The sequence below is a fragment of the Somniosus microcephalus genome, chromosome 2 (genome assembly GCF_052327205.1).
Source record: "Somniosus microcephalus isolate GS21.2 chromosome 2, FLI_Smic_1.0, whole genome shotgun sequence".
Lineage (NCBI taxonomy): Eukaryota > Metazoa > Chordata > Chondrichthyes > Squaliformes > Somniosidae > Somniosus > Somniosus microcephalus.
In genome coordinates, this window is record NC_140988.1 from 274,324,776 (window position 1) to 274,351,823 (window position 27,048).

The 27,048-nt window shown below is 47.5% G+C and overlaps 1 protein-coding gene across 1 annotated transcript in view; it reads right to left on the reverse strand.

The window, feature by feature from the left end:
* itga1 (integrin, alpha 1) overlaps window positions 1-27,048 on the reverse strand; it is a 296,244-nt gene that overhangs the window by 152,089 nt on the left and 117,107 nt on the right. The window contains exons 9-10 of the mRNA XM_085965982.1: window positions 14,660-14,825; window positions 932-1,005 (exon numbers count right to left, since the gene is read on the reverse strand). Coding sequence (XP_085822108.1) covers window positions 932-1,005; window positions 14,660-14,825 — 240 coding nt within the window. The remainder of the gene's footprint in view (window positions 1-931; window positions 1,006-14,659; window positions 14,826-27,048) is intronic.

Below are 27,048 nucleotides of genomic sequence, written 5' to 3' on the forward strand. Positions count from 1 at the left end.
TTTGCCTGTTAATTTCTACTGATTTTTGTCTAAATACAGTTCGCTATTGGCGAAAGAATCAAATCAACATGCTTGAAAAATGCAAGCTGCTTTTAAGCTGCTCTTATATTGCTGTACTGCTGTATTAGTGCCAGTAACTCTAGACGTACAAATCTCACACAGCCGGTGGCAACATCAAACCTGGATTTGTTAAGGCTGGCAGTCAGATAGCACTATTTTGTTATTGGGTCTTCCTGACCACAGGCCTTAGCAAATCCGGCAAGTTTATTTTGATATTGCCACCAGCTCCACATCAGAAATAGTTGGCATTATGATAATACAACAAATTAACATACAAGAGGTAGTTTTGCAAATCGCAGTGCCGGTGAGGAGCTTTGCCCACTGGGAGTACATACTGGGAATCCGGCATGTGCTCCCCACAATTTTCTATCCATTCAATTTCCTGCATCACCTGCATTCCCGGTTTGTGCTCCTGGTGGGAGAACTTGTGGTCCAGGAGCTAGTGGAGTACAGTCTATTGAGCAATGCTGTGGTTAAACATAGTATGCACTTGAGTTTTATTGGGGTTGTTCTTCCAAAGAATTAACCTACGGTATCCAGATGCAAAACCCAACTTTAACCTCACTGTACAGCATGAAAAATTTGCTAACAGAGGAACTTCTGCAACATTCTATTTTCCTCAACATAATTCCTCACTTCTCTGGCATGACGGACAACATGCATTCCCAACTTTTAAATGGCTGCAAAACCTCAGTGACACAGTAAAGATTGTCCCCAGTATTAGTTGCTCTGCCCAATGATAGGGCTGTTGTATTTAGGAATGAAACTCCTGGTTGTTACAGTGTGGTCATTAAAAATAAAGATTATGTTCTGAGTTTAAGTCAAGAATGGTACAAAATAAATGTGTTTGGGGAGATTCTCAATATCTTACCTCTGTATAATGTGCACTGAACCCGACTTGTGACATTTCCATCTCAAAAGAGGCAGCTTGTTGGTCACTGGTTGCTGATAAATGAGAAGTGATCATTAGTAAAGAAAACTCACTTGTCTCACAGAAACTTAAAAAAATGTACATTTGAGAAAAAAGCCGCGTAACAGAAGGGAAGTAATTCTGCTACTTATTAAAACAAGTCATCTTCCTATCTATATTTTATTAGCTGATCCCATGGTGTTGCTCAGTTGTGACATTTAGCCACTAAGGTGGAGCTGTGCTTAACTCAGCCTGCCCCTTAAAGGCCACTGCTCAGATACTCCCTGTCGTAAAGTGGTGTAAATAGGTACAGTCTGAGGTCACTTAAAAGCTCATGGCTGAGGGAAGTTGCTGTAGATTGTTAGATGCTTGTGAATTCCTTTGTTTCTACCCTTAAGGAGAGGCCAATGTTTGAACATCAGAAATAACAGGAAGAAATGAGTGGTTTTCATTCTCTGAGGGCTAAAAATTGAGTAGCGCCCCAATTGAGGCGCTAACTTCGCCGGGGCGCTACCCGGAAAAATTAGCGCCCCCGCGCCGGAAATTGAGTGGTTGCGCCCCAAGAGGGAAGCGGGGTGCTACTGGAAGTGCCCCGCCTCCCTCTTGGGGCGCTGCGAGTGAATATCGTGGCATTACATGCTGCAGCGCCACGCTGCGGCACGTTGCGCCGTGATATTGCAGGCCTTCCTCCCCTTCTTAAAGGCGAGGGGCCTTGTGTAGCGTGACCTGGGGCCCAGCTGGGCCCCCGGGGATTGGGAGTGCAGGCAAAAGAGCCCGGCACCCAAGAGAAGTGCCGGGCTCTTGGAGCGCAGCCGGCACTCTGCGGGGGGGGGGGCGGTTCAGGAGGCCAGGGACAGGAGCGCAGGCGGGTGCTGGCAGGCGGCCAGCAATATAAATGGCCGCCCCGCACCTCGCCTTTAAATTGCGCCTCCCTGGCCGTAGGTACGCCCCCCTGACCCTGTCGGACATAGCTACCAAAGATCGTGGCCGGGGCATGAGCGGGGCGCTGCGCATACCAATGACGTCATTGCCAGCAGCGCAGCGCCGCAGGGCGCTACCGGTTAGCGCCACTACTAACCTCCCGCTGAATTTTGCGGGAGGCGTGGGCAGTGCCGCACCCGGACGCTAGTTGGTTTGCGCCCCACTTAGCGCCCTCTTAAGGCGCTAACGGGTGGCACAACCAACTGAATTTTTCCCCCTCTGTTTTCTAAAACTTTGAAGTATGATGTCAGAAGTATGACATACATTTTCTGGATTCAAAACTTTTTTTATATACACTGCTGGTTCTTCTGTTGTGTTGACCACGATAAGTCAATGGATGGGTTGAGGAAGAAGCAGTGGTGGGGAGTGCTGGGATGGGGTGGCAAGTTTAAATTTATATGTTTTAGCAGGGAAAGAAAGGATTTGAAGCGAGAGGGACTGTTTTTCAAACAGATCAATGTTTTGTAAGTAACTGCATGTTGTAATGCATTGTTCATAATAAGTTGCAGAATATGATCTGTGTCTTGTATGTCTTTGTTGGTTCTCTCACTATCCTTGCATCTTCCTGTCATTTTTTCTGGTTGTCTGTGAGTCCTCTTCTGTTTCTCTCTGTGTCCTGTTCTTCTCTACCTTTTATCATTTTGCTTTCTCTCCCTCTCCTTTTGGCAGTGAGAGGTACATAGACTAGTTGGTGGGAAATATTGGTGAAGATTGGCAGATGATTCTGATCAGCTGTAGGTAGGCTTTGGGTGCAGGGGTGGGGGGGACAGGGGACAGATGATTGGTGATGACTCAAAGGGTGAGGAAAGCAATGAGAAAGGGAACCACTGCCATCTCCTTGCCTTTCACTTGTCTCTGCAGCTGCATACCCCATTTTGATGCTATTATTTACCAGGACATCGTCTGTCCTATTGCCTCCCTTACTCTTTTCTGTAACCCTCTCACCCCCCAATGCCTAGTCTATTCCTTTTCCTTCACATCACCACCTCACACCTGTGTTCTTTTCTCCCCAGTTGTGTCCTCTCAATATCACTCCCAATACTCCCACCGTCACTTCACCATTTGCTTCCCATGTAGCCTCTGTAATACACCCCCAATGCCATGTTCCCTCGCTTCATCCAAATCCCCCTGCACACTTTTCTGCTTCGAATTCCCCTCGTTGTGCTACTTCACCCACTCCTGTCCCTCACTTCTTCCCTCACCCCAATTCCCGCTTCACTGCATCCTCACCCCCCAAATTCCCATTCCTGGTCTCCCTCACCTCTCCCTAATCCCCCAATTCCCCTTTAATTCCTACTTCACTCTGCTCTCCTACAAGCAAGCAGCAACATGAAATCCAAGCAGGGCAAAATAAACTTTCCAGAGAGGGTGTAGAGAATAACTTTTGAGGTCAAGACAAGTTTTTAAAGAGAGCTATTTATCAATTCCCTCTAAACATCAGGGGGCCAAGGGCTCATAAGGACTTTGATGAAGAGGCCAAAAGAAGCGATGCTCCACAGAGCTGTAGAACACAGGGCAGGGAACCTTTTAACAGATTTTTGAAGCAGAGTCGAGGGAGGGACAATGATTTGCTACAATTTATTTATCTCTCTGTGGCAGCAGGGACCCCTCATGAGCACCTGCAAAAAAAAAATTATGTTGCAGAGGTGCAGACCAGAAGGCAAACAACTTATATTTTAACTGAAAGAAACACATTTAAATGGAGTAGCACTGAAAATGCCTGTAAACTGGAATTGTTTGCAGGGGGTGCTTGAGAGAGTTGAAGGGAGTACCACAGCACCACTAATGGGGAAAATAAATATTGCAGGTATTACCTGTTAATGAGTTACAACAGGCCCCTGATAATTTCCTCCCGCTCCCTGATAACCTCCTTGTACCCCCTAGCTTAACAGCCTCTGCTCAAGACTATAGGGTTGCCAACTCTGGTTGGGCATCTTCCTGGAGGTGTCATCACATGACCTTCTGCCTTGAACCGCCCCGCTCCCACACTTTCGCCATTGGTCACTCAACATGTCCATACTCACGGTGTACTGTCTATGCACACCAGTTGGAAAGTGAATAGACTCTTCATTACCGGATTGGATGATTATTGACTGTCAGTCAAACAGCCCTTTTTCTCATGTCCGCCACTTTTATAATTAATAGACAAAAGTGGTCAAAGAAAATTGAAATAAAATAACAATTTTTTATTGCCCATATTACTTTAAGAACATAAGAACACAAGAAATAGGAGCAGGAGTAGGCCATTTGGCCCGTCGAGCCTGCTCTGCCATTCAATAAGATCATGGCTGATCTTCTACCTAATCTCCACTTTCCTGCACTATCCCCATATCCCTTGATTCCCTTAATATTCAAAAATCTATCGATCTCTATCTTGAATATACTCAACGACTCAGCTTCGACAGCCCTCTGGGGTAGAGAATTCCAAAGATTCACCACCCACTGAGTGAAGGAATTTCTCCTCATCTCAGTCCTAAATGGCCGACCCCTTATTCTGAGACTGTAACCCTTGGTTCTAGACTCCCCAGCCAGGGGAAACATCCTCCCTGCATCTACCCTGTCAAGCCCTGTAAGAATTTTCAATGTTTTCAATGTTTCAATGAGATCATCTCTCATTCTTCTAAACTCCAGAGAATATAGGCCAAGTCTACTCAATCTCTCCTCATAAGACAATCCCCCCATCCCAGGAACCAGTCTGGTGAACCTTCGTTGCACTCCCTCTATGGCAAGTATATCCTTCCTTAGGTAAGGAGACCAAAACTGTACACAATACTCCAGGTGTGGTTGTAGTGTATGTACCTTTAAGACAGAACTACTTTTACAGCTCCTGTATACTGTAGTACCGGCAGTGACCACACCTGTATATAAGCCTTGCGCATGCCTCTGTACCCCCAATCTTGAGACTACCCTCCACCAGTAAATACCTGTTGATTGTTAAGTTACAGCATCCGTGTGGTTATTGAAAAACATCATACTCTCTGAATCACAGATCTAACAGTGGTCTTACCAGGGCCTTATATAATTGCAGTAAGACGTCTTTACTCTTATACTCAAATCCTCTTGTAATAAAGGCCAACATACCATTTGCTTTCCTAATTGCTTGCTGTACCTGCATGTTAACTTTCAGTGATTCGTGTACAAGGACACCCAGGTCCCTCTGCACATCAACATTTCCCAATCTCTCACCATTTAAAAAATACTCTGCTTTTCTATTTTTCCTACCAAAGTGGATAACTTCAGATTTCTCCACATTATATTCCATTTGCCATGTTCTTGCCCACTCACTTAGCCTGTCTATATCCCCTTGAAGCCTCCTTGCATCCTCCTCACAACTTACATTCCCACCCAGCTTTGTATCATCAGCAAACTTGGATATATTATATTTGGTCCCCTCATCCAAATCATTGATGTAGATTGTGAATAGCTGAGGCCCAAGCACTGATCCTTGCGCTACCCCACTAGTTACAGCCTGCCAACCTGAAAATTACCTGTTTATGCCTACTCTCTGTTTTCTGTCCGTTAACCAATCCTCAATCCATGCCAGTATATTACCCCCAATCCCATGAGTCCTAATTTTGTTTAATAACCTCTTGTGCGGCACCTTATCGAATGCCTTCTGAAAATCCAAATACACCACATCCACTGGTTCCCCGTTATCTATTCTGCTAGATACAACCTCAAAAAACTCCAACAGATTTGTCAAACACGATTTCCCTTGCATAAATCCACGTTGACTCTGCCCAATCCTATTATTATATTCTAAGTGCCCTGTTACCACGTCCTTAATAGTAGATTCTAGCATTTTCCCTACTACTGATATCAGGCTAACTGGTCTGTAGTTCCTCGTTTTCTCTCTCCCTCCTTTCTTAAATAGTGGGATTACATTTGCCACCTTCTAATCCGCAGGAACCATTCTAGAATCTATGGATTTTTGGAAAATGACAATCAATGCATCCACTATCTCTATAGCCAACTCTTTCAAAACCCTAGGATATAGGCCATCAGGTCCAGGGGATTTATTGGCTTTCAGTCCCATTAATTTGTCCAGTACTACTTTTTTACTAATTCAGTTCCTCATTCTCGCAAACCCTTGATTGTCCACTATTTCCGGGAGGTTTTTTGCATCTTCTTCCGTGAAGACAGACACAAAGACCATGATCTTACCTGAAGAGGCGAGTTGGGAGCGGGTCAGCTGACTTGCGGGTTCCAATCCCGCCCTAATGACGCCTGACGCACAGACGCTATTTTGCATCAATTGGCCTTGTAAAGCCCGCCCTGCGGGCTTGCCGGCCAATTAAGAGAAAGCCGGTGTCAGATGAAGTCAGTTGATGACGCGTCATCTGCTGGTTTTCTTAAAGGGGACACACTCATTTTTGTTTGACAGATGATTTTTCAGTGTTTGACAGCATTGAGGTGCTGCAAACACTGCCAATCACTGTACAAAGGTGAGCCCTTGCACCCAGGCTTTCTCTCCTTAGGATAAAACAGATGGCAGCTGCAGGTGAGGTTACAGAAGCCATCTGTCACTTCTCCCAATGAGGTGAGGCCACACAAACACTTCAAAGCTTGTCACCTACAGAAAAATCTAAATGCATTAAAAATGACTTCCCCAACATCTCCTTACCTGTGATGCTTACCAGTGTACCATTGGATCCTTCACACCACTTCTGCAGCTGTCATCTATACACAAACATAACAACAGACCCACAGCATGCCTCACTTACCCTGGTGGGGTTCTCCAACATTGGGAAGCCCGCAGCAGAAGCCGCAAAATGGGAAAAAGCCTCTTAACTACCTGTTAACAGGCATTTAAGTGGCTATAATCCTCTTCCCGCCGCTAGGAGTTGGGTCCCTGCGCAAATCGGGATCCTGACTCCCGGGAAGATTGTTTGGAGGCGGGTTCAGAGCAGTTTCGAGACCTCCCTCCATTCTTTTTGATTTTGCCAGCAGTCCCGCCTCCAAACCCGTCTCCTCAGGGCTAGTAAAATCCAGCCCAAAGTATTTGTTTAATTTGTCTTCCATTTCCTTATTCCTCATTATAATTTCTCCTGTCTCAGCCTGTAAGGTACACACATTTACTTTCGCTAATCTTTTCCTTTTTGCATACCTATAGAAGCTGTTACAATCTGTTTTTATGTCTCTTGCTAGTTTACTCTCATATTCTATTTTCCCTTTCTTAATAAATTTCTTGGTCCCCCTTTGCTGAATTCTAAAATCCTCCCAATCCTCAGGCCTACTATTCTTTTTGGCAGCATTATAAGCCTCTTCCTTTGATCTAATACTATCTTGAACTTCTCTTGTTAGCCGTGGTTGGATCACTTTTCCTGTGGGGTTTTTTGTGCCTTAAAGGAATGTATATTTGTTGTAAATTATGTATTAATTCTTTAAATGCTAGCCATTGCTTGTCCACGGTTATACCTTTTAATGTAGTTTCCCAATCTACCTTAGCCAACTCGCCCCTCATACCTATGTAGTTTGCTTTGTTTAGATTTAAGACCCTAGTTTCGGATTTAACGAAGCCACTTTCAAACTCAATATAAAATTCTATCATATTATGGTCACTCTTCCCCAAAGGCCTCTTTACTACAAGGTTATTAATTAACTCTTTCTCATTGCACAATACTAGATCTAAAATAACCTGTTGGTTCCTTGACATACTGATGTAGAAAACTATCTTGCATACATTCCATGAATTCGTCCTCCACACTATTACTGCAAATTTGGTTTGCCCAGTCTATATGTAGATTAACGTCCCCCATGATTACTGTATTACCCTTGTTGCATGCACCTCTAATTTCCCAATTTATACTCTGCCCTACATTACAACTACTGTTTGGGCGCCTATAAACAACTCCCACCAATGTTTTCTGCCCCTTTATTATCAGGGCTACAGCTCCTCCTTTTCCATTTTGCCTATCCCTTCTAAAATTCAGAGCGGCGCGAGCGGCGGCGGTAATCGCGGTGGAGCGAGTATAAAAGAGGCCTCAGGTAGGCCTCAGAGCGGCGCAAGCGGTGGCGGGAATTGCGGCAGAGCGAGTATAAAAGAGGCTCCAATAGACCAGGTAGGCCTCAGAGCGGCGCGAGTGGCGGCGGGAATCATGATGGAGCGAGTATAAAAGAGGCTCCAAGAGACTAGGTAGGCCTCAGAGCGGCGCCAGTGGCAGCGGGAATCGTGGCGGAGCGAGTATAAAAGAGGCTCAAAGAGACCAGGTAGGCCTCAGAGCGGCACGAGCGGTGGCGGGAATCACGGCGGAGCGAGTATAAAAGAGGCTCCAATAGACCAGGTAGGCCTCAGAGCGGCGCGAGTGGCGGCGGGAATCATGGCGGAGCGAGTATAAAAGAGGCTCCAAGAGACCAGGTAGGCCTCAGAGCGGCGCAAGTGGCGGCGGGAATCGTGGCGGAGCGAGTATAAAAGAGGCGCCAAGAGACCAGGTAGGCCTCAGAGCGTACTAATCTCCAATCTCAGAAAGAGGGAGAGAAGTAAAAAGTAATCGAAGTGTGACGTCACCAGAAAGCAGGCAAGTGATTGGTTGGTGAGTATTTCCCTCTTTTTAAACTTTAACTCTGTGATTTATAGTTTCTAAGCTCTCTGTGGTGTAGCGGGGACTGTTGGTAAACCAGGGCCCTTAAATATACCATTTAACTGTAGTGTAATTGGTGGGATTGATTTGATTTAATTTAATTGCAATTAATTAAAGGGTAAGACATGGCAGGACAGCCCGGCCATGTGGTATGCTCCTCCTGCGATATGTGGGAACTCAGGGACACTTCCAGTGTCCCTGACAACTATGTGTGCAGGAAGTATATCCAGCTGCAGCTACTGGCAGACTGCATTGCGGCGCTGGAGCTGCGATTGAATGCATACTGGACCATTCGCAATGCTGAGGATGTCGTGAATAGCACGTTTAATCAGTTGGTCACACCGCAGGCAAAGGTTGGACAGGCAGAAAGGGAAGGGGTGACCAACAGACAGAGTACTAGGTGCAGGCAGGTAGTGCAGGGGTCCCCTGTGGACATCCCCTCTCAAACAGATACACCACTTTGAGTACTGTTGTGGGGTATGGCTTATCAGAGGAAGGCGGCAGCAGCCAACCTCCTGGCACTAGGGCTGGCTCTGCTGCACAGGACGGGAGGAAAAAGAGGGGTAGAGCTATAGTAATAGGGGATTCTATTGTAAGGGGAATAGATAGGCGTTTTTGCGGCCGCAAATGAGACTCCAGGATGGTGTGTTGCCTCCCTGGTGCAAGGGTCAAGGATGTCTCAGAGCGGCTGCAGAGCATTCTGGAGGGGGAGGGTGAACAGCTAGTTGTCGTGGTGCATATAGGTACCAACGATATAGGTAAAAAACGGGATGAGGTCCTAAAAGCTGAATATAGGGAGTTAGGAGGTAAATTAAAAAATAGGACCTCAAAGGTAGTAATCTCAGGATTGCTACCAGTGCCACGTGCTAGTCAGAGTAGAAATAGAAGGATATTTCAGATGAATACGTAGCTAGAGGAATGGTGTGAGGGGGAGGGATTCAAATTCCTGGGACATTGGAACCTGTTCTGGGGGAGGTGGGACCAGTTCAAACCGGACGGTTTGCACCTGGGCAGGGCCAGGACCGATGTCCTAGGGGGAGTGTTGGCTAGTGCTCTGGGGGAGGGTTTAAACTAAAATGGCAGGGGGTTGGGAACCTGAGCAGGGGGACAGAGGAAAGGGAAACAAGGGTAAAGGCAAAAGATAGGAAGGAGAAAAACAAAAGTGGCAGTCAGAGAAATCAATTGTTTAAATCAAACATGGCCACAGTAAATAATAATTTTAATAGGTCTAAGAGCGTTAAAAAAACAAGCCTAAAGGCTTTGTGTCTTAATGCGAGGAGCATTCATAATAAGGTGGATGAATTAGCTGCGCAAATAGAGGTAAACGATTATGATTTGATTGGGATTACGGAAACATGGCTCCAGGGTGGCCAAGGCTAGGAACTCAACATCCAGGGGTATTCAATACTCAGGAAAGATAGGCAAAAAGGAAAGGGGGGTGGGGTAGCATTGCTGGTTAAAGAAGGGATTAACAGAATTGTAAGGAAGGATATTAGCTCTGATGATGTGGAATCTGTATGGGTAGAACTGAGAAATACCAAGGGGCAGAAAACATTAGTGGGAGTGGTATATAGCACTCCAAACAGTAATGCGGAGGTTGGGGATGGCATTAAAAGGGAAATTAGAGAAGCGTGCAATAAGGGCACAGCAGTCATCATGGGTGACTTTAATCTACATATAAATTGGGCTAACCAAACTAGTAACAATACTGTGGAGGAGGAATTCCTGGAGTGTTTTCGGGATGGTTTCCTAGACCAATATGTCGAGGAACCAACCAGAGATCAGGCCATCTTAGACTGGGTATTATGTAACGAGAAAGGATTAATTAGCAATCTTGTTGTACGAGGCCCCTTGGGTCGGAGCGATCATAATATAATAGATTTCTTCATTAAGATGGAGAATTAAGTTGTTGACTCAGAGACCAGGTTCCTGAATTTAAATAAAGGAAACTATGATGGTCTGAGGCGCAAGTTGGGTAGGATTGATTGGGGAATGTCACTGAAAGGGTTGACGGTGGATAGGCAATGGCAAACATTCAAAGACCGCATGGATGAACTACAGAATTTGTTAATCCCAGTTTGGAATAAAAATAAAACAAAAAAGGTGACTCAACCGTGGCTAACAAGGGAAATTATGGATAGCATAAGATCCAAGGAGAGGACATATAAATTGGCCAGAAAAAGCAGTAAACCTGAGGATTGGGAGCAGTTTAGGATTCAACAAAGGAGGACAAAGGGATTAATTAAGAAGGGGAAAATAGAATATGAGAGTAAGCTTTCAGGGAACATAAAAACTGACTGTAAAAGCTTTGATAGATATGTGAAGAGAAAAAGATTGGTGAAGTCAAGCGTAGGTCCCTTGCAGTCAGAATCAGGGGAATTTATAATGGGGAACAAAGAAATGGCAGACCAATTAAATACATATTTTGGTTCTGTCTTCACAAAGGAGGACACAAATAACCTCCCAGAGATGTCAGGGAACATAGGGTCTGATGAAAGGGAGGAACTGAAAGAAATCAGTATTTGTAGGGAAATGGTGTTAAGGAAATTGATGGGATTGAAGGCCGATAAATCCCCAGGGCCTAATCTACATCCTAGGGTACTTAAGGAAGTGGCTCTAGAAATAGTAGATGCATTGCTGATCATCTTCCAACATTCGATGGAATCTGGAACAGTACCCATGGATTGGAGGGTAGCTAATGTTAACCCACTATTCAAAAAAGGGAGAACCAGTGGATGTGGTGTATTTGGACTTTCAGAAGGCTTTCGATAAGGTCTCGCATAAGAGATTAGCATGTAAAGTTAAGGCACATGGGATTGGGGGCAAGGTATTGACTTGGATAGAGAACTGGAGTTTAGAAGAATGAGAGGGGATCTCATTGAAACTTATAAAATTCTGACAGGACTGGACAGACTAGATGCAGGAAGGATGTTCCCGATGGTTGGGGAGTCCAGAACCAGGGGTTACAGTCCAAGGGTAAGGGGTAGGCCATTTAGGACAGAAATGAGGAGGAATTTCTTCACCCAGAGAGTGGTGAACCTGTGGAATTCTCTACCACAGAAGGCAGTAGAGGCCAATTCAGTAAATATATTCAAGAAGGAGTTGGATATATTTCTTAAGGCTAAAGGGATCAAGGGGTATGGGGAGCAAGCAGGGACTGGGTACTGAATTTGGATGATCAGCCATGATCACATTGAATGGCGGAGCAGGCTCGAGGGGCCAAATGGCCTACTCCTGCTCCTATCTTCTATGTTTCTATGTTTCTATGTCATGTATCCTGGAATATTTAGTTCCCAACCTTGGTCACTTTGCAAACATGTCTCTGTGATGGCTATTAGACCAAACCTGTTAATTTCCATCTGCGTTATTAATTCATCTATTCACGCAGTCAGATATAGTGCCTTTAGCTTTGACATATTTCTCTTTTTCCCTGATGTCCCCTTAGTCACTGATGCCTTATTACCTTTGTTATTCTCTCTGCCCCTTCCTGACCCACTCTGCTTATTTTTACCCAAAACTCTACTCTGCTCTAGAGCCTTGATATTTCTCTCGCTGCTTTTAAATTTACTCTTTCCTGAATCCACCCACCACCCCCTTCATTAGTTTAAAGCCCTGTCTACTGCCCTAGTTATTCAGTTCGTCAGGACACTGGTCCTAGCCCGGTTTAAGTGGAGCCCGTCCCAACGGAACAGCTCCCTCTTTTCCCAGTACTGGTGCCAGTGCCCCATGACCTAAAACCCCACCCTCCCACACCACTCTTTGAGCCATGCATTTAAACCTCTAATCTGTTTGTCCCTATGCCAATTTTTTTTTAATTTGTTTATGAGATCAGCAATGCCAGCATTAATTGCCCATTCCTAGTTGCCCTTGAGAAGGTCGTGGTGAGCCGCTTTCTTGAACCGCTGCAGTCGTGTGGTGATGGTACTCCCACAGTGCTGTTAGGTAGGGAGTTCCAGGATTTTCACCCAGCGACGATGAAGGATCGGCGATACACTTCTAAGTCAGGATGGTGTGTGACTTGGAGGGGAACTTGGAGGTGGTGGTGTTCCCATGCGCCTGCTGCCCTTGTCCTTCTAGGTCGAAGAGGTCGCGGGTTTGGGAGGTGTTACCGAAGAAGCCTTGATGAGTTGCTGCAGTGCATCTTGTAAATGGTACACCGTGCAGCCACGGTACACCAATGGTGGAGGGAGTGAATGTTTAAGGTGTTGGATGGGGTGCCAATCAAGCGGGCTGCTTTGTTCTGGATGGTGTCAAGCTTTTTGAGTGTTGTTCGAGCTGCACTCATCCAGGCATGTGGAGAGTATTTCATCACACTCCTTACTTGTGCCTTGCAGATGGTGGAAAGGCTTTGGGGAGTCAGGAGGTGAGACACTCGCCACAGAATACCTAGCCTCTGACCTGTTCTTGGTGCACGTGGCTCAGGTAATAATCCAGAGATTATTACCTTTGAGTTTCTACTTTTTAATTTGGATCCTAGCCCCTCAAACTCCCACAGCAGAACCTCATTCCTAGTTCTGCCTATGTCGTTGGTTCCTACGTGGACCACAGCAACTGGATCCTCCCCCTCCCACTCCAAGTTCTTCTCCAGCCGCAAGGGGATGTCTTGAACCCAGGCACCGGGCAGGGAACACAACCTTCCGAACTCTTGAACACAGCTGCAGAGAACAGTATCTATCCCCCTGACTGTATTGTCCCCTACCACAGCTACATTCCCTTTCACCCCCCCCCCCACTTGAATGGCCCCCTGCACCATGGTGCCATGGTCAGACTGCTCATCCATCCTACAGGCTTTTCTCTCATCCACACAGGCAGCAAGAACTTCATTGAAACATACACAATTCTTGCAGGGCTTGACAGGGTAGATGCAGGGAGGATGCATCCCCTGGCTGGGGAGCCTAGAACCAGGGGTCACAGTCTCAGAATAAGGGGTCGGCCATTTAGGACTGAGATGAGGAGAAATGTCTTCACTCAGAGGGTGGTGAATCTTTGGAATTCTCTACCGCAGAAGACTGTGGAGGCTCAGTCATTGAGCATATTCAAGACAGAGATCAATAGATTTTTGAATATTAAATGAATCAAGGGATATGGGGATAGTTCAGGAAAGTGGAGATGAGGTCGAAGATCAGCCATGATCTTATTGAATGGTGGAGCAGGCTCGAAGGGCTGAATGGCCTACTCCTGCTCCTATTTCTTAAGTTCTTACGTTCTTAACCTCATACCTGTTGGACAAGGGCAAAGGCTGAGGCTCCTCCAGCACTGCACCTGAGGTCCCCTTACCTGCCTGAGTTACAGTCACACCCTCCTGTCTCTGACCACTAACCAGACCTGTACCACTACCTAACCTAAGGGGTTTGACCGCCTCCTGGATCAAAGTGTCCAGGTAACTCTCCCCATCCCTGATTCCCCGCAATGTCTGCACCTCAGACTCCAGCTCAAAAACTTACTGTAAATGTGGTTGTCCGGGATCACAATGCTCTCTACAAATGCCCACATGCCGCAGTTGCAGCACATCACCTGCACTGCCATCTCTATATGACCTTGATTTATTTAATTAAATTTAATTAAATTTGTAATTAGGTAACTTAGTTTACAGTGTAGTTTCCTGATTACTTACTTGATCTAGATTAAGTTAAGGGTACTGCAATTAAATATCTACCTGTAACAACACAAAGCACTACAAGTAGTGTAGGCAGCATCTCCTTCCCTCTCCTCCGAATTCCCACTCTTTCCAAATTCCCAACCAAAGCCCTCTGTTCAAGTCCACTCTGTTTAATCCCGCTCCTGGGTTGCTTGCAGCAGTGTTCGAGAGATTAGTTGTTAATTCCTGGAGACTCCAGGGCAATCCTGGAGGGTTGGCAACACTACTATACTATCTAGTTTTTGTATTTATAACAGCAATCTGAAAAGCCAATGAATGTGTTTTGATGGATGGCTGATGTTGGGTTGATATACCCATTAAATCACCATTGCTCCTATATGATTTGGAACAAACTATATCAGACTCTTGCTTTGAGCAACAAAGCTTGAAACCCATGGAGACATTGATTTGTCATGTCGAAATATGATTTTAAACTGGAATGATGTATCTTAGTGTAATTTATTATATTTAAAAAAAAGCATGTCCTACCTTCCAAAGCAAAGATTTGTTCTCCAAGGGCTTCTGCTATCGTCACCAGTGCTTTCTCATCTGATACATTGAAAAAATGTTTATCTTTAGGTGTGCTTGCGATAAACTCTATTTCTTTTAGAAATCTTTCAGCACTCTGATTTCCTCTGTTGTAACTGCCAAGCACCTAAAATAAGATGCAGAAATTGATTAAAACAAATAGAATTTAATGTAATTTCTCAAAGAAATCTTAATTGCTGGTTTAATGATGATCATCAACCTCTTGGCATAGATCAGGAGATGTATTCTGGACACAAAGTATGATATAATTATTTCATTGTCAGGAACATCAGTATTCCGCATGTACTCTTTGATGAGAACAGTAGCCATTCAATCTTTAGGTATAGTACATAAGCTTTAAATCCAGTTAAGTCTATTGTCCAGGCCATCATGGAATACTGGGAAGAACCTATGGAATGCACAGATAACCTCTCCATCTACCTCAACATGTGCTGGGTAAAGGAGATGTGGAAAGAATTGAGCTGGTCAAAATGATACCATGCAGTCAATGGAAATGAGATGAAGTTCAAGAAAGATTATCTGGCCTCCATCAATCTTCTACATAGCCATCACGTGAAAAGTATTGGTGTCCAGCACTGAATTGGGGATCCTTCCCACATCTGTTTCATTACCAGAATTGCTTTCATTCATCTTTTAAAACATTGACCATCCCTGCACCAAATATTATACGGTTTTCATCGTGTCATCAGCTTGTTGAAATGCAATTACCAATTAAAACAATTTTTTTCCATTTGATTTGACCAACTGTATGCTGCTTAAAATTATTGCAGATATTGGACATTAACTATATAATGTAACTAATGCTTCCTGTGATATTGCAAAGTAATATGGTGATCTTTGCTCTCGTGAGGAATTGCTCTCTGCTGATGGAAGACAGCACCTCCCAAACCCGCGACCTCTGCCACCGAGAAGGACAAGGGCCGCAGGCGCATGGGAACACCATCACCAACAAGTTCCCCTCCAAGTCACACAGCATCCAGACTGGGAAATATATTGCCGATCCTTCATCGTCGCTGGGTCAAAATCCTGGAACTCCCTCCCTAACAGCACTGTGGGAGTACCTTCACCACAGGGACTGCAGCAGTTCAAGAAGGTGGCTTACAATCACCTTCTCAAGAGCAATTTGGGATGGGCAATAAATGCTGGCCTTGCCAGCGATGCCCACATCTCAGTAATGAATAAAAAAAAGATGCTAGTCCAATAATTAAAGATGGTACTGTACATTAATCAGTGCACTTAGTGAATTACAGTAGATACTCATTGAAAGGGAACAAGATCCATCTCTAATCTCATCTGCCATTCAGAGTCAGCTTAACTGTATGGGCACGTTTTTTTAATGTCCTTAATCAAACTGCTGCATGAAACAACTCCTAGTCACAGAATATCTCAGAGAGAGGAAAAAGCTGCAGTAAGTAATCACCATTCTGAAACCATAAGATGTGGTGCTAGCAAAAGATAGAGCAGCATTGAAGGATAAAACTGAGTTGAATAATTAAAAAATAAAATATATATATATATATATGCATATATATATTCCATTCCATGATTAACAGTGGTAAGCACACTATACATTTTTGGTTGTGCTGTTCTGTTGTTTTGAACCATCTAACTGCCAAAACACAGTTTTTTTGCAATTAGTGGTGCATGCATAGCTATTTTAGGTTAGCTTCAAGACTTAGATTAGGGAAGCACTCAAAATGGTCTCCACAAACTTCCAGCTTCTGCTGAACAAATATTGTAGATTTTTAAAAATTCGTTTATGGGATGTGGGCGTCGCTGGCAAGGCCAGCATTTATCGCCCATCCCTAATTGCCCTTGAGAAGGTGGTGGTGAGCTGCCTTCTTGAACCAGCGCAGTCCGTGTGGTGAAGGCACTCCCACAGTGCTGTTAGGGAGGGAGTTCCAGAATTTTGACCCAGCGACGATGAAGGAATGGCGATATATTTCCAGGTCAGGATAGTGTGTGACTTGGAGGGGAATTTGGAGGTGGTGGTGTTCCCATGCACCTGCTGCCCTTGTCCTTCTAGGTGGAAGAGGTCTCGGGTTTGGGAGGTGCTGCCGAAGGAGCCTTGGCAAGTTGCTGCAGTGCATTTTGTCGATGGTACACACTGCAGCCATGGTACGCCGGTGGTGGAGTGAATGTTTAAGGTGGTGGATAGGGTGCCAATCAAGCAGGCTGCTTTGTCCTGGATGGTGTCGAACTTCTTGAGTGTTGTTGGAGCTGCACTCATCCAGGCACGTGCAGAGTATTCCATCACACTCCTTACTTGTACCTTGTAGATGGTGGAAAGGCTTTGGGGAGTCAGGAGGTGAGACACTTGCCACAGAATACCTAGCCTCTGACTTGCTCTTGTTGCCACAGTATTTATGTGGCTGGTCCAGTTAAGTTTTTGGTCAATGATGACTCCCAGGATGTTGATGGTGGGGAATTTGGCGATGGTAATGCCGTTGAATGTCAAGGGGCGGTGGTTAGACTCTTGCTTGTTGGAGATAGTCATTGCCTGGCACTTGTGTGGCACGAATGTTACCTGCCACTTATCAGCCCAAGCCTGAATGCTATCCAGGTCTTGTTGCATGTGGGCATGGACTGCTTCATTATCTGAGTTGTGAATGGCACTGAACACTGCAGTCATCAGCGAACATCCCCATTTCTGACCTTATGTTGGAGCGAAGGTCATTGATGAAGCAGCTGAAGATGGTTGGGCCTAGGACACTACCCTGAGGAACTCCTGCAGCGATGTCCTGGGGCTGTGATGATTGACCTCCAACCACCACAACCATCTTACTTTGTGCTAGGTATGACTCCAGCCAGTGGAGTCCCCCCCGATTCCCATTGACTTCAGTTTTACTAGGGCTCCTTGATGCCACACTCGGTCAAATGCTGCCTTGATGTCAAGGGCAGCCACTCTCACCACACTTCTGGAATTCAGCTCCTTTGTCCATGTTTGGGCCAAGGCTGTAATAAGGTCAGGAGCCGAGTGGTCTTGGCAGAACCCAAACTGCATCAGTCAGCTGGTTATTGGTGAGTAAGTGCCACTTGATAGCACTGTCGATGACACCTTCCATCACTTTGCTGATGATTGAGAGTAGACTGATGGGGTGGTACAGGAAACTTTGGTTTATCCGGAGGTTAAAAGTCCGGAAAGCTCTATCTACCGGCAAAATTCAGGAGCCGTTTCCTTTAAGTTTTTTTACTTCTCGTTGCTTTTTTTTCCCCAGTCAGGCTCTGCAAGGTCTGTAGCTAAGCAACAGCTTCAGCTAGAGATGCTTTTAAGCTGCAGCCGACTGTTTTGAAGCTGTTGCTAAGCAACAAGGTTTGTTGATTCACATGGAGCTGAAAATCTCCATATGTTTCAACATTAGCGCTGGTTTGTCCAGCAGTTTTGATGCGGCAACAGCTCGGTCCCGTCGGTGCCGGATATCACAAAGTTTCCTGTAATTGGCCGGATTGGATTTGTCCTGCTTTCTGTGGACAGGACATATCTGGGCAGTTTACCACATTGTCGGATAGATGCCGGTGTTGTAGCTGTACTGAAACAGCTTGGCTAGAGGTGTGGCTAGTTCTGGAGCACAAGTCTTCAGCACATCAGCCGGGATGTTGTTGGGGCCCATAGCCTTTGCTGTATCCAGTGCGCTCAGCCGTGTCTTGCTATCATGTGGAGTGAATCGAAATGGCTGAAGACTGGCTTCTGTGATGGTGGGGACCTCAGGAGTAGGCCGATATAAATCATTCACTCAGCACTTCTGGCTGAAGGTGGTTGCAAACGCTTCAGCCTTGTCTTTTGCATTCATGTGCTGGGCTCCACCATCATTGAAGATGGGGATATTGATGGAGCCTCCTCCTCCCGTTAGTTGTTTAATGGTCCACCACCATTCACGACTGGCTGTGGCAGGACTGCAGAGCTTTGATCTGATCCGTTGATTGTGGAATCTCTTAGCCCTGTCTATAGCATGCTGCTTCTGCTTTTTAGCATGCATGCAGTCCTGTGTTGCAGCTTCCCCAGGTTGGCACCTCATTTTTAGGTATGCCTGGTGCTGCTCATGGCATGCTCTTCGTCGTCGCTGGGTCAAAATCTTGGCACTCCCTACCTAACAGCACTGTGGGAGGACCCTCACCACAGGAATGCAGCCGTTCAAGAAAGCGGCTCACCACCTCCTTCTCAAGAGCAATTAGGGATGGCAAAAAATATTGGCCTTGCCAGCGATGCCCACATCCCATAAACAAATAAAAGAAAATGCTCTTCTACATTCCTTATTGAACCCGGGTTGGTCCCCTGGCTTAATGTTAATGGTAGAGTGAGGGATATACTGGGCCATGAGGTTACAGATTGTGGTGAAATACAGTTCTGCTGCTGCTGATGGCCCACAGTGTCTCATGGATGCCCAGTTTTGAGCTGCTAGATCTCTTCTGAATTTGTACCATTTAGCACGGTGATAGTGCCACACAACACGATGGAGGGTGTCCTCAGTGTGAAGATGGGACTGCTACCAATACTGTCATGGACAGATGCATCTGCAACAGGTAGATTGGTGAGGACGAGGTCAAGTAGGTTTTTCCCTCGTGTTGGTTCTCTCACCACCTGCCGCAGTCCTAGTCTGGCAGCTATGTTCTTCAGGACTCAGCCAGCTCGGTCAATAGTGGTGCTACCGAGCCAATTTTGGTGATGGACATTGAAGTCCCCCACCCAGAGTACATTCTGTGCCCTTGTTACTCTCAGTGTTTCTTCCAAGCGGTGTTCAACATGAAGGAGTACTGATTCATAAGCTGAGGGAGGGCAGTAGGTGGTAATCAGCAGGAGGTTTCTTTGCCCATGCTTGACCTGAAGCAATGAGACTTCATGGGGTCCGGAGTCAATGTTGAGGACTCCTAGGGCCACTTGCTCCCGACTGTATACCACTGTGCCGCCACCCCTGGTGGGTCTATCCTGCCGGTGGGACAGGACATACCCAGGGATGATGATGGAGGAGTTTGGGACATTGGCTGAAAGGTATGATTCTGTGAGTATGACCATGTCAGGCTGTTGCTTGACTAGTCTGTGGGACAGCTCTCCCAATTTTGGCACAAGTTGCCAGGTGTTGGTGAGGAGGACTTTGCAGGGTCGACTGGGCTAGGTGTGCCGGTGCCGAGGTCGATGTAGGGTGGTCCGTCCAGTTTTATTCTTATTATTGTATTTCGTAGCAGTTTGTTACAATTGAGTGGCTTGCTCGGCCATTTCAAGGGGGCAGTTAAGAGTCAACCACATTGCTGTGTGTCTGGAGTCACATATAGGCCAGACCAGGTAAGTAAGCAGATTTCCTTCCCTGAAGGACATTAGTGAACCAGTTGGGTTTTTACGACAATCTGATAGTTTCATAGTTACCATTACTGGTACTAGCTTTTTATTCCAGACTTATTTAATTAACTGGATTTAAATTCCCCAGCTGCCGTGGCGGGATTTGTTGTTGGAGCTGTACTCATTCAGGCAAGTGGAGACTATTCCATCACACTCCTGACTTGTGCCTTGCAGATGGTGGAAAGGCTTTGGGGCCAGCCAAGGCTTTAAAAAATAACCAAAAGAATGCCCATGTTGAATGAAAAGTAGGCAGAACATCTAGATTTCAATTGCTGGATTTGTGGGAAATCTGGAGAAAACCAGATAAATTTGGTAACACCAATGAATTTCCCGTAGCATTACTCATGGTAGTTCAGAGGATACTTTATTTTACAATGACAGGAATGTTAATCTACATGACACACAATGGCCCTGAAAATCAGAGTTCTGCTCCACACCCCACAACCAACAATGGCAAAGTGGGACTTCCGCCCGCAGGCAAGTTGCATCCTTGCCCGCCTCTGAATTCCTGGAGTCAGGCTCATTTGCATAAGTCAGTCATGCACCAGCACCATTTGAAGCACAAAGGGGATTGGAGAAGGCTGGTGGTGTAGACATGCCACGGTTCTGGATTGCCAGCGCTGTTGGTGTTCTCCAGATACACTCCCTTGACATGGGGGAGGGGTGGAGGGGCTGACAGGCAAAAGATTAGCCATGGTGCGGGAACAGGAAGGGAACCCATTGCTGGAGATGCTCTGGGTACAATATGATAGGTAAGTGTGGAATCAAGCAATGGTAGTCCCATTGAACTGGATGATGGAGAGGCATTGGATGAGAACAGTGTGGTGGACTGTGTCAAAGGCGGCAAAGGACCAAAGGTTGAGAATGACGAGGGATAGTGAACCATGGTTACAGTCACAACAAATGTCATTTATGACTTGATTTAGGGCTATTTCAGTGCTGTGGCAGGGGAGGAAACATGATTGGAGAGATTCGAACATGGAGTTATGGGAAAGAAGGGCATAAATTTGGGAGGCAACAACCTGTTCAAGAACTTTGGACAGGAAAGGAAGGTGGGAAATGTAGCAGTAATTTGCAATTACAGAGGGGTTGAAAGTGGTTTTTATTTGAGAGGGGTAATAACAACAGATTTTAAAAGGAGGGGGACAGTATTTGAGGTGAGTCAACCATTTACAATCATTTTGTGTGGGGGCCAAGAAGCGAAATTGGATGGTCAGTAGTTTAGTGGAAATGGGGTCAAGAGAGCAGGAAATGGGTCTTGTGGACAAAATGAGCCAAAAGAGGGCATGTAGGGAGATGGAAGAGAAAGCAGTGAAAGACATGGATTCAAGGCTTGGACGGACAGAAGCTTGGAGAAGATTTGAGTTGGTGGGCAAGGGGAATAGTGAGAAAGCAGTCTATGAACTCCTCACATTTGTTGTTGGAGGCGAGGGTGGTAGGGGTAGGGGACAGAGTTTTATGGACACAGTTGGTAGTGGAGAAGAGAAGCCTGGAGTTACTTTTGCATTCCCGGATGATCCTGGAGTAGTGGGCGCTTTTGGCAGAGAAGAGCAATGGCCGATAGTGCTTATTGTGGTCCATCCAGATCTGGAAATGGATAGCTAAATCAGTTGTACGTCAGATATGACTGCATCCCTTGGACGTGAGGGAGTGAAGTTGGGGGCCATACTGAGGAAACAACCAGGGTGGGAGAGAGTAAGGTTTTTACTGGGAGCAAAAGCATCAATGGTGGAGGTGAGGGAGTGACTGAGCAGATCAACAGCTGGAGAAGTATCATGGTGAATGGTGGGTCGAAGGCAGTGGGGAGTTTGAAAGTGCCGTTGTAAGTGATTTGAGGCAGAGTTTTGCATTGTCTGTGATTGAGACGATGCAAGTGAGATGGCAGAGTTTATGGGGTAGGAGTATTTATCTGGAGGGAGAGGTTAAGGGAGTGTAATGAAATCAGAGGAGAGAGGGCAAGGCAACTTGAGATGGAGATTGAAATCATTGAGGATGAGTAGTACAGAGGCTGAAGGGGTGGAATGAAGATATCTCAGGGTGGACAGTGGAGAAGGAGAATTTTAAAGAATAGGCAAGAGGGGTGGAACAAGGCAGGGTGTTCAAAGGCAAGAGAATAAATCTTGTATACAGTCATCATGATTATTCCTGTCAGAAGGTACTGCTGAAACAGAGGCAACTGACATGAAATTAGGCCATTGGAATATTATTGTATACATGATTAATATGCTGAAATAACATTTCTTTGTGCACTATTTCAACAGAGACATTACCTGTTTAAAATAAAAAGGTTAGTGACTGCATTAAGATGGTGCAGACAAGAAGTTATGTAAGTTATGTAAACACGCAAAAAATAGAATGCAGGAAATTAAATGCAAAGTGTTGAATTTTGCTTTATAAACATAGTGGCCTAGAAATTCAGTATCGCCACATTTGGGGCGCTACAGTCGAGCGTGCGCTAAATTTAGCGCCCTGCGCAACTTAGCGCCACCTTCAGCGAAATTGAGTTGCATCGCCCCAAGAGGTTGTTGCTATGCTAAAGCAGGCGGTGCATGACTACCCTAAGGCGCTAAACTGGCGAGCCGAGACGCTACCACCGAGGGCGGGCGTAGCACAGGTGCGGCCAGTTAGCGATTGCAGGCAGACACGCTGGCGCCGGTCACCTCTTAAAGGGGGAGGGTCAATTTGGCTTGCAGCCACGCCCTGCACACTGGAGCCCTGATTCTAGGCCTGGACAGACCTGCTGTGACATCGTTACGCCTACGACCATGGAGAGGGCCAGGGAGCGAGCGCAGCGCTTCAGTGAGGGGGCCCTGAAGGTTCTGGTTGGTGCAGTGGAGCGCAGGTGATCTATCCTCTTTCCTGACAGTGGCAGGAGGCCGCTGCCCAACGAATATAGAAAAGCTTGGAGGGAGGTGGCACACAGAGTGACCTCCAGCAGCATGGTACCCAGGACCCCAACGCAATGCAGGAAGAAGTTCAACGACCTCACTCGGGTTGTCAGGGTGAGTACCCTTTCCAGTATCCTCTTCATCCCTGCATGTGCACGTCACTTTATGGCCAAAGGGTACTGAAAGCCCCAATGCCCAGCCCTCATCCAACACCTATGGGCCTCTCATGAAACTCACATGCACATTCACCACTTTACACACTGTAAGGGCTAATCGACCATGGGAGGCAGTGGAGCCAAGATCAGGGCTTGACACTATCAGGGCTAATCGACCATGGGAGGCAGTGCAGCCAAGATCAGGGCTTGATACTGTCATGGCTATTCGACCATGGGAGGCAGTGCGGCCAAGATCAGGGCTTGACACTGTCAGGGCTATTCAACCATGGGAGGCAGTGCAGCCAAGATCAGGGCTTCACACTGTCAGGGCTATTCCACCATGGGAGGCAGTGCAGGCAAGATCAGGGCTTCACACTGTACTCAGAGCCCGTCCTTTCCCTTACAGAGCAAGCTGGCCCACAATAGGAGGCAGCAGCAATGGACCGGGGGAGGCCGTCCTGAACTTAAAGACCTCAGCGATCTGGAGCAGCGAGTGGAACGGATTATGGCAGGCCGGCTGATTGGCCTGTCGCCACTGGAGATGCCGACCCCGTCCTGGACAGCAATGGTAAGGTCATCACCTTTTTGACCTCTCTCTTTCCACTTGTGCCTCACACCAGCATCCTTTGCCACTATCGAACCAATGCAGTGCATTGCAGCACTCATGCCTCCCTCGCTGCCGCCCTGTCCTCACGCTAAAGCAACTCTTGTACCTCCCTGCTTTCAGATGCTGATTCGCCAGGTGAGGAGGCGGGCCCTCAAGCTGCCACTGTGAGTGAATCGCAAGGCGAGGAGGAGGAAGAGGAAGCCGGAACCTCAGCTGAGGCAGCCCATGGCCATGATGGGGACACGTCTTCCCTGGAGGGGAGCAGGGGGAAAGGGTCTGAGGAGGGTGAAGCTCCGGGGCCCAGCGGGCTGCAGCAACGCTGGGTGGGGTAGGGAAGCTCGGCGGCCTTCTCCCCGGAGGGAGAGTGTGGCCTCCAGCCCTGCTACAGTGAGCGCAGAGGAGGTGCGGCTCCTTGCTGAAATGGGTGCCCAGGCGGAGCGCAGGCACACTGAGCTCATGGCTGCAGTGGCAAGGATGCCTGACTCCATAGAGTCACTGGCAAGGAGTGTACAGGAATTCGGGGCAGCACAGGCAAGGAGTCTGCAGGACTCCGGGGCAGCACAAGCAAGGAGTCAGCAGGACATCGGTGCAGCACAGGCAAGGAGTCTGCAGGACTTTGGTGCAGCACACGCGGCTTCCAGCCAAGTGCTTAGTCGTGCCATGCAGTCACTGGCTGGTCTGATGCAGACACAGGTCAGGGCCACACGAGCACTAACTGCTGCCACCCTCGCTGGATCGGGCAGGATTCACTGGGGCCCTCACCACGCTGCAGCAGGCCAGCAGTCTGTGCTTCAGCAGATTGCTGCGCATGCTTCAGTGCTGCCCCGTGCGAGTGCCAGTGTCTCGTCCGACCAGGGAGTGCCTGTGCTCTGTCAGGTTGGCAGCATTCCTGCTGCCAACACTGTCACTCCTCCACTGCAGCTGCCACCACCCGTAGGACAGACTGCTGCCACCCAAGCAGAGTTGGAGCAGTCAGCAGCCGGCCCCTCCAGGCCCAGAGCTGGTCCAGGCCATCCCCCAAGGGCATCTGCTGTCTCACTATCTGACCCTCAGCAGCCTTCCCCCAGCCTTGCTGCAGCCACTGGGCTCCCATTGTGGAGGAGCTGCAGGGCGGGAAGGGGCCAATCTCGCAAGCGAGGCAGATCACCCTCACAGGCCAAAAAGTAGGAGGCGTGGCAAAATGCTGTGTTTTTTTGTGTGAAGGCCGAGGATCATGGTCATTTTTGTTTAACTCTTTTGTTCATTGTCTGCAGGTTGTGAGAGCCAGTTGTGTGTCTGACTGTTTTTTGGGGGGTTTCTCTGTATTTGTTTGTCATGCGGGAAGGGCACAGAGTTTGTTAAATAAATAATTGTCTTTATTCAGATTGTGCATGTTTGCACTTTGAACTATTTGTTGCCTTGACCGGCTCAGGGTCTGCGGAGCGGGCCCATTCATGTTCTTTCAATGGCACAAGCCATTCCCTGAGAGGGGGCCTAGAACCAACTTGCTATAAGCCGCTGACGGACAGCCCTTGCACTTTGTGCCTCCCTCCCGTCTTGGTGCTCCTCCTCCTCCTCCTCCTCCTCTGGTGGTCCTCCAATGTCTGCTGGCAGTGGCTGAGTCCTGAGGATAGCCAGGTTGTACAGCATGCAGCACACTACAACGAAATGGGAGACTCGCTCAGGCGAGTACTGAAGGGCTCCCCCGGAATGGTCCAGACAGCGGAACCATTGCTTTAGCACGCCGATTGTGTGCTCAATGATGTTCCTGGTCGCTTGATGGCTGTCATTGTATCACTCTTCAGCAGGGGTGCTGGGCGCACGGAGCGGGGTCATCAGCCAGGTGCACAAAGGATAGCCCTTGTCCCCGAGAAGCCAGCCTCCTGGGTGAGCCGGGGCTTCGAAAATGTCTGCCACAGAAGTCTGGCACAGGATGAAGGCATCGTGGCTGCTGCCTGGAAAGCGGGCATTGACAGCTAGTATCAGCTGCCTGTGGTCACACACCAACTGCACGTTCAACGAATGGAACCCCTTCCGGTTGCGGTAATCCTCGGCATTCTCTAGAGGCGCCCGCAAAGCCACATGCGTGCAGTCAATGGTGCCCTGGACCATGGGGAAGCCCGCTATTCTTGCAAATCCCATTGCGCGCTCCTGCTGCTTGTCCAGGGTCATGGGGTAGGAAATGTACTGACGTCTCCTTTTGAAGAGGGCATTCGTGACCTGGCAGATGCAGCAATGCACCGCGAACTGGGAGACATTGGCAATGTCCCCAGTAGCGGATTGGAAGGAGCCGGTGGCATAGAAGTTGAGAGCCACTGTGACCTTCACTGCCATCGACAGAGACGTCCTGCTCCTCAGCTGAGGCTGCAGATCTCTCCGAAGCAGGTGGCAGATCTCCGTGACCACCTCCCTTCTGAATCGAAGCCTCCAAATGCACTGCTCCTCAGACATGTTGAGGTAGGAGAAGTGCTGGTGGTATACCCTGGGAGGGTAAGGCCTCCTGTGCTGATGCCTGTTGGCCCTCCTCTGTCTGGCCATGATTGGCACTCTCTCTCGGTGTCTCTGAGTCCTCTCAATGCAATGGAGAAACCCAACATTTCCACCCATTGCAGCCCCCATTATATGTGGCCACTCAAGGCTATGGCACGGAAAAATCAATCCAATTGCAAAGCTCTGGGCTGAAGCCAGAAGTACCTGTGCGAGCGCTGAGTCAAAGCAAAAAGCTCTCTCCCTTTGTCTCTCTGCAAATCTCTCTCTCTCTCTCACACAGGAGTGGTCCAAAATGGCTAACACAAAGAATGCAGGAAGAGCCCCCTTTAAATAGCGCCCCCCCAGCCCCACAGTGACTGGGAACCGTTCCACTCAACCAGTCGCTGGGAGCGCCAAGCGGAAAGAAGGGGGGAGCCACTGAAGTTCTGGTTCGAGGCGCACCAAGGGCGTTGCACCATGAAATGACGTCAGGATTTGCGTGCGCAGCTGAGCGGGCGTTACAGTTTTGCGCTGCCGCTAAATGTTCACTCAAGTTCGCGAGAGGCACAGATCGCGCCGCGCCCAGGCGCTAGCCACTTCGCGCCCCACTTATTGTCCTCTTAAGGCGCTAGCGGCTGGCGCTACCAACTGAATTTCTAGGCCAGTCATTTTAAAAGTGGTAAATTTATTACTCAAATAAAGAAAAGGGCTGATTGGGTGCTCCTGTCAAGAAGCAATGCTCGCAGAGAGCGCAAGTTGGCAAATGGCAGGTCCGCGGCCCTTCATTCTTCATCTATTTAAATTAATGGATGGAAAATCAGGGAATGTATGAATGTGATTTCCTGACCAATGTTCCCTGTGAGCACCGCTTCTCATCGGGAGTGCCCATTCAGAAAATC